Source organism: Aulonocara sp. 'chitande type north' Nkhata Bay, linkage group LG6 (genome assembly GCF_057382095.1).
Source record: "Aulonocara sp. 'chitande type north' Nkhata Bay isolate Kocher_YH1m ecotype deep benthic linkage group LG6, A_spYH_male_GT1.1, whole genome shotgun sequence".
Lineage (NCBI taxonomy): Eukaryota > Metazoa > Chordata > Actinopteri > Cichliformes > Cichlidae > Aulonocara > Aulonocara sp. 'chitande type north' Nkhata Bay.
Window position 1 is genome coordinate 33751182 of NC_141349.1, and position 12195 is coordinate 33763376.

General features: G+C 45.4%; 1 protein-coding gene across 1 annotated transcript; it reads left to right on the forward strand.

The window, feature by feature from the left end:
• Nucleotides 1–7135: 7135 nt before the first annotated feature.
• Nucleotides 7136–10209, forward strand: LOC147328216 (uncharacterized). The gene is made up of 2 exons (XM_086297426.1): nucleotides 7136–8692; nucleotides 10177–10209. The coding sequence occupies exons 1-2, from the start codon at nucleotides 7136–7138 to the stop codon at nucleotides 10207–10209; spliced, it is 1590 nt and encodes a 529-aa protein (XP_086153552.1).
• Nucleotides 10210–12195: the final 1986 nt, after the last annotated feature.

A 12195-nucleotide genomic window follows, 5' to 3' on the forward strand; every position in this document is an offset into this window, starting at 1 on the left:
GTCTGAACTCCTAAGTTTCTAAGTTGCCACGAGGTCATATTGTGTCATTGACTCCCTTGTGCATCATGGAGCATTTCCGGGGAAGCATATTTGTTTATGTGCTTTTTTTTGCATGTATTTCCCCTTTTGGAATGCTTGGCAGTTTTTTTCAGTATTCTGGAGTTTTGGGCTTGTTCGCCTTCATTTTGTATTTTCACTTGTGTATGTTTCAGCACTAATAGTGCGAGTTACAGAAGAAAGTGTTATAATAGCAGCACCTTGCTTTTAAAAAATTGTGAAACCCAAGGTTTTCACGTAAATCCCTAAACACAAGGTTTTCATGTCATCATTTTGGCATGAGATTGCCTTGTGACCATGGTATCACTTCCCAGTCACTTACTTGACCACAATGTGGTAGTATGTGGATTTACTGCACACATACATCTCCATTGGGGCAATTAAGAGCAACCTGAGGCCTCGCACCCTTAGCCAAAGGAGTGCCAGGTGACGCACTGCACTATCACAGTATTAATTTCTGTATGGCTACAAGAAGACAGCCTCATCATGGCAGCGCTTTGTGTACAGAAGGACTGCCACTCCCTCTTGAACAAAGTGCTGTGTGTTCAAACACATGTTGCAAAAGGATGCATCAGTGGTTGCGCTGTTATAAAAACGTTAAAGCAGCTCTTGCGTAATGAGGTGTTAGGTTGACATTTAGGTTTTGCAGCTGCAGCACAAGGTTGAGCAGTGAGCTACCATTTCCAAAACTGTTGCCAGAATCAACTCTTTATCTGCTGCATGCGATTGTGGGTTCCCTCGTAAAAACGCCCAGCCTCTGTGGCGTATACCCCGATAGTGATAGTTTCTCTCCTGATCTTTACAAGCTTCTTCAAAGCTGGGGAGGAAACATCTGCCCTCTATCACCTCATTCCGCCCCCTCACTTCACAGAGAGGCCAAGAGAGGGAATAAGAAGAAGACAAAATAAAAGCAATAAACATGATAGCTGAGGAAGACTTTTCCCCTCAAATGCAGGCTGATAAAGATTCATTTAGGTGGAAAAGAGGAGAAGACATCTTTAGTGAAATAGTGCAAACTCTGATAGTGCAAACTCTCTATTAAATCTTATCCCTCTCTTTCTCTGTATGTCTTTGTATACATGTTAAATAGACATAGACACATGTTACGTAATGGATCCTGATATAAACAGAGAAGTTCATAGGGCTCCAGCTGACGTCCCACCAAAGTGATGTGCGCACACATTCAAACAGAGAGTTTGTCACAATTTAAGAAGCATCATATTGGTTTACATTCGAGGAGGCTTGGACAGGCGTCCTACGTCTATCCTGGACCACACATTGCTTATGCTAGTCTTAAGAGGTGAGTAGAGGATAAAACAAAAAGGTTATAGCAGTGCACACAGAGAAGAAAACACACCCAAATATTAGTTTTCCTTTCAACAGTGAGAAATGTGACTGGTTTTGGATAGAGAAATGTAATCTTCCAGCTGTAAATCCCTCTCATTCAGGAAGGAACCTATGACGAGAGAGGAAATAATAGGTGGAAAAGGGGTGCCTGGCAAGTTTGTTGTTAGGGTTTCCCTCCGGTGAACCTGGATAAGCTGTAAAGTGGCTGCAGTTAGCAGGAAAGGGAAAAAAAATAGACAAAAAACATTTTCTTTAGGGCATAGGAAGGCCAACTAATGTTGCGATAATGAATGGAGTTCCTGTACAGTGTTGGCTCCAGAGCTAGGATGAATACCAGAGCGCAGACTAACAAACGCTGTCTGATCTCACTTAGTGTCAATAAGACATTCCTGTTTGTACAACAGGATGTTACAACAATATACTGTGTATGCTAATCTCACTAAATCATCTTGTATAAATGAACTGAAATGTTTTCTGAGGAAAAATCAGTAATCCCTGTAGAGAGACTAGTCCTGTAAACTGCATAATAATTCTTTTTTTTCTGATCCAGATGAATGATATATGAATTTGTTGAGTTGTTCGATGTGTGATCCATTATATTTTTACCTGCTCAGGTTGTGTTTTATTGACCTAGGTGTTCCAACAGTAAAGCTGTAAAAACACGAGTGCGTGTGTTGTTGACTATCACCATGTTAGCACTTGCAGAAGCATGAAAAGTGTTGCTCTGCCTGTGCAGGAAATGTCAAGTTGTCTTGATAGTAATGCTTATCAGAAGCAAATTAAATGAGGTCTGATCAAGTAATGATTATATCAGTGACTGTGTAATTTAATTTGAAAAGGCAATTGGTAAACACCATCACCATCTAAAATATCTCTACACAGTAGTAGAGATGGAAATTAATAAGAATTTAGTGACTCTGATTCCATTATAAAAATTACTTATAGATTCAACATCTTAGCAATTCTCTTATAGTCTCACTGGTTTCTGCTTTGACAGTCACCACCATTGCTAAGCAGCATATCAAAAACATTACATTTGTACAAAATGATTGCATGCTGTGTTGATGTTTGTGCATGTTGCTGGTGTTTAGTTTGTAAACAGATTCAGCAACCTGACTGGAACTAATTAGTGGGATCAACAGGCAAGCAGACTAACAATTCCAAGGAAATGGACTACTGGGAACCAGTTCTCTACAAGAACTAGTTCTTGATTACCATCCCTACACAGCAGTTTAATCCAACCAATTTAGAAAAGGTACTAAAACATTTAAAGGATAGGAGCAGGTCATCTACTGATCAGAAGGTTGGTGGGTCAATCCCTGGATGCTTCAGTCTGCATGCCAAAAAATCCATGAGCAAGATAATAAAACCATGAGTCCTGAGTTGAGTGTGAATTTTGAATAGAAAACAATCAGATATTTTAAAAAAGTGTTTGAATGAATGAATGTGTGTGAAAGGTTGAATGAGACACATTGTATAAAGTAAAGTGACATGCTTGGAAGTCTGTGGTAGTGAGTGCCATCTGCTTTGCTGTTGTCTGCTGGGGAACAGAAGGGAACATCATCAGTGCCAGAAATGCCAGCAGGATCAACAAACTAATCCACATGACTGGAACCACCACTGGTCAGAATTTTGAGGCATTTGTGAGGGACAGGAGGTGAGGGACAGTATGTCACAAACTGCTCTCCATCAGGGAGCACCCAGCTCACCCGCTCCAGCCCACACTACTGAGGTGGCGGAGCTCCTTCTCCCTCAGACTAATTCAAGCCTGCTTCAGGAAATCAATCCTTCTGTTCACTCCTTCCATTATCCACCTGTCAGAGAACAAAAACACCAGTCAGGCACATGATTTCCCACGTATTTCTGTATTCTCTCTGTCACAGTATAAGGCCCGTACTGTGCAACTGTGGCCTATTTACTTTAATTTTGTTGTTAATTTGTTGCTTATTAAAGTAGAAAAGTGGCATATAAGAACCAGTCCATTTACTATTGTAATTTCCAAGCCAAAAGTAGCCTTTTTTGGTAGATCTGTTGACTTGTTGGGGCTCATAGTGTGCAGAAATCATTATTTAGCAAATTTAAGTTATGTATGTTAAAGTCCTCTCAGTGAATAACTAGGTGAATGAAGCCTAGAGAACACATACTCTACTAAACTTTTTTAATGTTATGTAATGTTTTGGTTTTCTCTCACGGATCTTATCAGCTTTGGTTTCAAGAGGAGGCGATCGTTTGTAGGGATAAAGGTTTTAACGAACAGGCTGTACAGTAACTGCAAAGGACTATAAAGTGCAATCCTGTTACTCTGAATAATGACTAATAGTTTAATTTGCATCCCAATTTGCATGTGCCCTGTCTCTATCCACACTTCTCAGCTTTTAGCGCTTCCTGTTCTCGGTTTTAGAAGTGTTTTTACATTTCAGTCACCCCACATTCAGACTTAAGACCGACAAGACCTACGTGCACATCTCTGAGATCTGCTTTAATCGTTTTACTAGTAAAGCAAATAGCATGGATGGTTGTTAATGTTTGACCAAGATGTGATTCCACTCTGTTTAATCATAAAGAGTAAAAATTTAGTCATCCAGTTTACTTAGTCAAGGAAAAGACTTCAGTAAATACTGTGCAGCAACACAGAAAACACGTCTGTATTAGTTGAACGAAGATGAATTAAAATCCGTCTTTTCAACTAGATTATATTTGTCGAAGAGATTTAACACTATGGCAACCATAGGTGGGTGTAACACAAAATGAGACCGCTGTTGTCAGCAGCAGCCAGCAGTGGTTTAAATTAAAGCACAACCAGCTCCTTGCGGCTGCGCTTTAAAGTTGGCGCTGGTGCTCTTTGCTCCGTAAATACGAACCGGTGTCAAGGCAACCCGTGATCACGACCTTTGCGTCTTCATTTGAAACTCTAACCACATAAAAGGTCTTCTCAATCGCATCAAATTTGACAACACTTCGTTCTGCATAGCAATAACTTGGCTAAACCGTTGCGTGTGCAGTGGGAGATCGAACACAAACATTACTGCAGAACCTTTACCACAACAGTGTGTATATTTGTGTGCGTATGTGTCAGTATACCTTGCCTCCTTTCACTTGCGTCTGTGGCGCTTAAAGGAAACCACAGATGTGAAAAAAAGTTGGTGCACTTCTGGTTAAAAATACACGGTATAAAAGCAAAAGAAGCGGAGGCACACAGAATGATGGTCACAGTCAGTGTGAAACAACGTGTACGGTACATTACATGCTTTCATACTTGCACTTGTCCAATTCAGCAACATTCAAGTAAACAAGTTTGTGTCTAAGACAGAAATAACCCTTTTTAAAATCACTACAAAGCACTTTGTAAATTACTCTGATTATTGAGTGTAATGCAACACTAAAATAAAATCAGAACTGAATGGAATCTGCTATTTTCTTTGCAATCACTGTTACAGCTATTATCAGAATATCTACCATTAAAGTAATGGCTATGGACTGAACTATCATCTACAATACTGACACGTGAAAAAACAAGTTTATTTGCCCATAACAGGTAACGTTACAGTATTTAAACCAAACTTTTTACAATATGTAACAATTTGCACAGTCTGATAAGCTCTAAAGTTAAAGCTCACATTAGCTTGAACTATTCTTGACTTTACTCAGGTTTCATGCAGCGGTGCTTTTTTGGCAGCTGCCTTTTTCACAAGAGGTTGCCACAGTGGGTAACTTTGCATGTTTGATGTGGCTTATGCGTTATTTTTTTTTACGCCTGATGCCCTTTCTGGCACATTGTTAGCTGAGCACTACAATATGGAACGACTTTTTAAAAACCATACTACTATAAGCTTCATAAACAGAAGACAAACTAGACACACTTGGTCTAAAGGTAGTGTGGACTGGTGGGAAATAAAAAAAGAAGGGATATATGTCTCAGGATGTAAACAGCAACTGCAGCTATATGATTATGATCTGTTTGGTCTGTTTCAATATGGAAAGATCCCGTGTGTGCTTGCATCTGTGTGTGTCTGTGTGTGTGAGTAAGTGGACGCCGTTATAAAATTTCCACAGGAAACTTTCCACCACACCACTGTGATGTAAGACTCGAGCAGCTTCTACTTTCAGACTGGATGGCAGTGAATTCTGTTTTGACCCCCAAATGCCCGCTGATGCTTTCTTTTATTTAAAATTTGTTATCAGCATATATGATTTGTTTCAGAGATATGTTTTTAAAATACAACTCTCCCATCATCATGAGTGAGCTGCCAAAGCTTTCAAACCCCTAACTTAAGATACTTATGATACTTTCTATTTTTCAGTTATAGCGACTGCAGACCAAATTGCAAGCTTCAGGATTTCCTGACAAAATTTTAATGAATTAAAACTATATTTTCATATTCATCTGCCTGCTTATCTAGATTTCTCTGTCAGTAAACCACAATTGCTAAGTTTATGCAGTTGTCATGGAGATGACCAAACTCTTCTTAAGGTTTTGGTTCTCAAAAACCAGAGGGTGATGTCGCAATGGCTACTTCAGTCTTTCACATACATCTATGCACATATCCTTCATAAAGGCAAATACAATTTTATATTTAAAATAAAGTTTAGATAACATCTTCTATTTATTGCTCATGTTGCACTTTGGTTTTCTTTCACAATCAAGCTGTTAATTAATCAATCATTTAAACATGACAAAAGGCTATTAAAGCTGCTCTGATCAAATTACTCTGGCTTAATATTAAAGGGTTACACATTCCCAAAGCTTCCTTCATTGCTACAAGAAATGTTAGCTTCCTTTAGCTAGTGCTTTGGGGATTTTGGTTCTAATCACTTTGCAAAATTTGTCACCCAAGTTTTACACCTACTCACCAAATGTGAGAGAGCTCCCTCTTCTCATTTCTTAAATTGCACCACCTTGATTGTAAATCCTTTTTTCCCCTCTCCTCACCTCCCAGCAGAGGTGAGAAAGACACGAGGAGTGAAGAGTTGAGACAACAGCAATTTAACAAAATAGGATATTCTCACTCTTGAGCTGTCATTTCAAAGCAATGTTAATTGTATATAACAAGCGGCACAGCTGTATTATATAATCTCAAAAGCCAAACAACCCCATTCTGTAACGCTTGTGTTGTCATGGTCCTGGGCCATGTTGGCCCAGTATTCTTAGTTCTCTTGTATTTTTGTATTCAGTTCCCTGTTTAGGTTCTGTTTCCTGAGTGCCCTGTTATGTTGTTCCCTGTGTGCTTTCCCTTTGTGACTCTCACCCCCTGTGTGCCCCTCTATGTATTCATGAGCCCTTGTCCCCTTTCGTGTTTATTCCGTGTCTCCCCTGCCCGTTATGTCGGTATTCTCCCCGTGCTCTCTCTCCTCCTGTTTGTACCTCTGTACTTCCTGTTTCGCCTCGCCCGTCTCCCCGTCAGTGTTGTGTTCACGCCTGCCATGTCTCGTGATTATTATCAGTGTCACCTGTGTTCCCCATGTGTTCCCACTCCGCTCATTAACCCTTGGTGTATTTATGTCTGCGTCTCCCTCAGTTCGGTGTCGTAGTCTCCCTCATAGCTGTGTGATGTTTCCCTGTGGCGCCGTGTGTTTTAGTTCTCCCAGTTTAGTTTTGTACTGTTGTTTTCCCACTCCACGCCAGCAATAAAGCTGTGTTTTTTGAGTTTACCTTTTGTCTCTGTGAGTTTGCGTTTGGGTCCTACTTTTGCCTGCACACAGCCGTACTGTGACAGAAGACTACGACCATTACATGGACCCAGCAAACCGCTCTCAGCTGCGTGAGCGTCAGGATGCTGCCTTTGCTGAGCTAGAGGAGGAGCTCCGCTTGAGGCCGTGGCGCACTCCTGACTACGGGTGGATTTTCCGAGGAACGCGGCTGGCTCTCGGTGGTCCCCGGAGCTGCCGAAAGCCCCCACCTGCCGCTTCACCTGCACCCAAGCCGCGGCCGCTTCAGGTGGGAATTCTCCGCGTCCCTTCAATTGCCCACGCTCCAGCCTCCGTGTCGCCGTTCTGCACGCCGGAGGCTCGGCTATTCTCTCCGCCCGCTTCCCCTCCCCGTAGGAAGCGGCGCACACGCCGCAATAAGATGGACCATGTTAAGCAACTCCCGGTGGTGAGTAACACTGATTATCCTTCTTCCGCTTCTCTGGACATTAAGAACAATAGACACACTCCTGATCCTGTCGATGTGTCCCTGATGGACGATGACATAGACTGGGAGAAGTTTTTTCATTTTGCTCCCTCTGAACAGGGAGAAATCACAGACAATAAGCACTCGCCAAAGGCTGTAAATGCTGTTAAAGGGAAAACTGTGAACCACTCTACCAGGTCAAACACACTCAGTTCCGGTTCCGTCTGTTCGGGTTTTGTCAGGTCCGGTTCAGTCATCCCCAAGTCAGCTCACTCTACAACTGTCAACCCAAGGATTTCAAAAACTATTAAAACAAGGACTGCTAATACTAAGACTGCAAAACATGAAGTGGACGGCGGGTTCATTTTTGATAGATCTGTTTTTGTCAACCCTGAGCCTGCTGTTTCTAAGACTGTTTTTTCTGAGCCTGCTCCTTTTCCTGCTCGTGTTTCTCCTCCCGGGGCAGCTCGGGCCCAGCGTACCTCTGCACCCGTACCAGTTCCTCAGGTGGGGGAGGCTGAGGCCCAGTTGGTCCCCGCTCTGGTTTCCAGGCCGGCTGAGGCTCTGTCCCTTTCTGCACCCGTACCAGCTCCTCAGGTGGGAAGGGCAGTTGCCCAGCCGTTGCCGGTGCCTGTTCCGGTCCCCAGGGTGAGGTCAGCCAGGATACAGCCCGTCTCCGCACCCGTACCTACTCCTCGGGTGGGAGTGGCTAGTGTCCGGCATGTGCCTACACCTGTCCCTATTTCTACTGAGGGCTCAGGAGAATTCAGTCTACAACCCACACCGCCATCGCCACTGCATGCCTTTCAGTCAGTAGTTCGGTCATTAGCTCTGTTAGCAGCCCGGCCCGTAGCTGACATTCCTGTGCTTCCGTTAGCCCAGCCCTTAACCCACTGTGCAGCTCAGTCATTTGCTCCATCACCTGCTCAGCCTTCTGTCCAGCCGGTGGTCTCTACACCTGCTGGTCATGCCTCGACAGCTGGAGGGCCCGAGGAGCCCGTCCAGCCTCCTGTCTCCGCTGGAGGGTCCGAGGGGCCTGTCCAGCCTCCTGTCTCCGCTGGAGGGTCCGAGGAGCCCGTTCAGCTTCCTTCCACGTCAGCTGGAGGGCCCGAGGAGCCCGTTCAGCTTCCTTCCACGTCAGCTGTTCAGGCTGCTTCTCAGCCTGCTAGGAATGGCGTGAGCTTTCTCTCCGCCTCAGACTGCCTTCTGCTTCAGCCGTCTCTTCCAGCTGGAGGGCCCGAGGGGCCCGTTCAGCCACCCATCTCTGCTGGAGGGTCCGAGGGGCCCGTTCAGCCACCAGCTGCTCCACCGGCAGCCTCATCCACGTTTGCAGCAGCCGTGTCTCCATCCACGTCGTCGCCTGCTGCAGCCTCCGAGTCTTCATCCTCGTCTGGTCCAGCTTCATCAGAGTCTTCGTCCTCGTCTGGTCCGGCTTCATCAGAGTCTTCATCCTCGTCTGGTCCAGCCTCTGCTTCAGCGTCGTCTGGTCCAGCCTCCGCCTCTGCCTCGCCTGGTCCGGCTTCATCAGAGTCTTCATCCTCGTCTGGTCCAGCCTCTGCTTCAGCGTCGTCTGGTCCAGCCTCCGCCTCTGCCTCGCCTGGTCCAGCTTCATCCGAGTCTTCATCCGAGTCTGGTCCAGCCTCCGCCTCTGCCACGCCCGGTCCGGCCTCTGCATCAGCTGCACCCACGCCTGCAGCTCCAGCCTGTGCTTCGCCTGCTGCGGCCCCGTCGTCGCCTGGTCCTGCCTCGTCTGGTCCTGCCTCGTCTGGCCCTGCCTCGACTGGTCCTGTGCCCACCGGGCCATGGCCAGCACGCCCAACACTGTAGAGCCGCCGCTGCCTTCCGCGCGGTCGGCCCCCTGAACTGCTCTGTTGTCGCCTTCGTCGCCGCCGTTGCCTTCCGCACGGCCGGCCCCCTGAACTGCTCCGTCGTCTCCTTCGCCGCCGCCGCTACCTTCCGCGCGGCCGGCCTCCTGAACTGCTCCGTCGTCTCCTTCGTCGCCACCATTGCCTTCTGCACGGCCGGCCCCCTGAACTGTTTCCACGTCTCCACCGTTGCCGTCCGTATGGTCGGCCCCCTGGACTGCACTGTGTTTTTGGGTTGTTTTTCTTGGGCTCCGGTGTTTTTTGTGCTCTTTTGTTTTCTGTTCCGGGCCCTCCGTCCTAGGCCCCCGCCGCCCGCCCTGGGTTGTTTTCTGTTTGGTTTTGTTTTTCTGTGTTTGGGCTGTCTGGAGCCAGCCCTTAAGGGGGGGGTGATGTCATGGTCCTGGGCCATGTTGGCCCAGTATTCTTAGTTCTCTTGTATTTTTGTATTCAGTTCCCTGTTTAGGTTCTGTTTCCTGAGTGCCCTGTTATGTTGTTCCCTGTGTGCTTTCCCTTTGTGACTCTCACCCCCTGTGTGCCCCTCTATGTATTCATGAGCCCTTGTCCCCTTTCGTGTTTATTCCGTGTCTCCCCTGCCCGTTATGTCGGTATTCTCCCCGTGCTCTCTCTCCTCCTGTTTGTACCTCTGTACTTCCTGTTTCGCCTCGCCCGTCTCCCCGTCAGTGTTGTGTTCACGCCTGCCATGTCTCGTGATTATTATCAGTGTCACCTGTGTTCCCCATGTGTTCCCACTCCGCTCATTAACCCTTGGTGTATTTATGTCTGCGTCTCCCTCAGTTCGGTGTCGTAGTCTCCCTCATAGCTGTGTGATGTTTCCCTGTGGCGCCGTGTGTTTTAGTTCTCCCAGTTTAGTTTTGTACTGTTGTTTTCCCACTCCACGCCAGCAATAAAGCTGTGTTTTTTGAGTTTACCTTTTGTCTCTGTGAGTTTGCGTTTGGGTCCTACTTTTGCCTGCACACAGCCGTACTGTGACATGTGTTGTATCCAGTCACTCTTCTCAGTAGATACAACCCTGCTTCCTTATGTTCCCTCTTTTCCCATGTGTGACTTCTATCCTGAAATTAAAATTTTGAATTTCTGTGTCTGTTTTCCTTTGCTTGTGTTCTCTATACTACTTTTTTGGACATGAACTTCATCCCTCTGATTGGGATTTCCAAATGGTGAAAAATCCATCCATCTTCTTCCGCTTACCTTGTCAGATGCCCGATCTCTTGCTCCTTCTCCCGTCACTTGTAAACAAGACCCCGAGATACTTAAACTCTTCCACTTGGGGCAAGAACTCGTCTCTGGGACACTCCACCCTGAGGACCATGGCCTTGGAGGTGCTGATTCTCATTCCCACCGCTTCACACTCGGCTGCGAACTGTTCCAAAGTGAGCTGGAGGCCATCACCCGACGAAGCCAACAGAACCACATCATCCACGAAAAGCAGAGATGAGATTCTGAGACCACCAAAGTGAAAGCCTTCTGCCACTTGGCTACGCCTAGGAATTCTGTCCATAAAAATTATGAACAGAATCGGTGACAAAGGGCAACCCTGGTGGAGCCCATCACCCACCAGGAACGAGTCCAACTTATTGCCAGCTATGCGGATCGAGCTCTTGCAGCGGTTGTATAAGGATTGAATGGCCTGTAGCAATGGACCAGACTCGCCATACCCCTGGAGCACCCCCACAGGACCCCCGAAGGACAAGGTCAAATGCCTTCTCTAAGTTCACAAAACACATGTAGACTGGTTGGGCAAACTCTCAAGTAGGAGGGGAGTCAATGGTGAAAAAGTCTAGAACAATCCATAGCCAAATTAAAGCAAAACCAGAACAAAATCATAAATTATATTCAATATTATGTATTATGTCAAGTTTCAGTCCTTTGTTTTGACTTTAATACCACATGATTGACAGGTATGACTCAGAGTCATAAAAACACAGGACAATCCAGTTAATTCAGTTCAGTATATTTTTATAGCTCCAATTCACAACAGTAGTCGCCTGAAGGTGTTTGATTTTGCAAGATAAGGCGAGAAAACCCCAACAAGTATATCATCTGCTATGACGAAGCACAAACCCTGTTACAGAAGTCTCTGCCCCGGGGCAGTGCTAGGGTGGCTGGCAGAGAAGCTGGGACTGATTGTCTAATAATGTGCTCCCTATTTTAGTAGCCAGTTCAGACCAGATGAGGAGAGCTGAACTGAACTGGAGACTGAAAAATTACGAAGCGTGAGAGTGTGATTTAGTGTTTTTGTGTCTTGGTATTCTAAATACATGGATGCTCACCCTGCAGTGCTGCCTATGTGTGTGTCAAGGTGCTTGTCACAGGCAGCCATCTCTGGGGGATGAGGGTAAAGAGAAGAGGAAAGAGGAAACTATGGAGAAACAAGCATGAAACACAGACTCTGGGGGAAAGAAGAGTTAGTTGGAAGTGTATAACTGAAGTTCCCGAGCAGCCCACGGCTATAGCAGCATAACTAAGGGATAGTTCAGGGATATTTATTATTGTAAAAAGAAATATTAATCTCAGAATTTCTCAAAAAACAGTGGGATTCTGACTTCCAGCAAAGTCCTTCTAAAAACAAGTCACCGATCACTTATTTTAACAGTTATTTTTAGTTACAGTTCTCATAAAACAACTAAAAGTGCTTCTTTTTTGTAAATGGCCAGCGCAATTAAAACCTCCACTTTTACTCTTACAATTATTGCTTCTCAAGCCAATGTTATATTTGAAGCCTGCTGTTTTCACAGGCTGAACTGAATTAGTGAGAAGTTATGACCAACTTGTTTATCTCTATTTCATTAATAT

Bases quoted from the DNA above. Each gene is read 5' to 3' on its own strand.
- LOC147328216 (XM_086297426.1), top strand. From the start codon at position 7,136: ATGGACCCAGCAAACCGCTCTCAGCTGCGTGAGCGTCAGGATGCTGCC. The intron at 8,693-10,176 runs GTGAGCTTTCTC...CGTCTCCCTCAG, and splicing joins CTCAGCCTGCTAGGAATGGC to TTCGGTGTCGTAGTCTCCCT.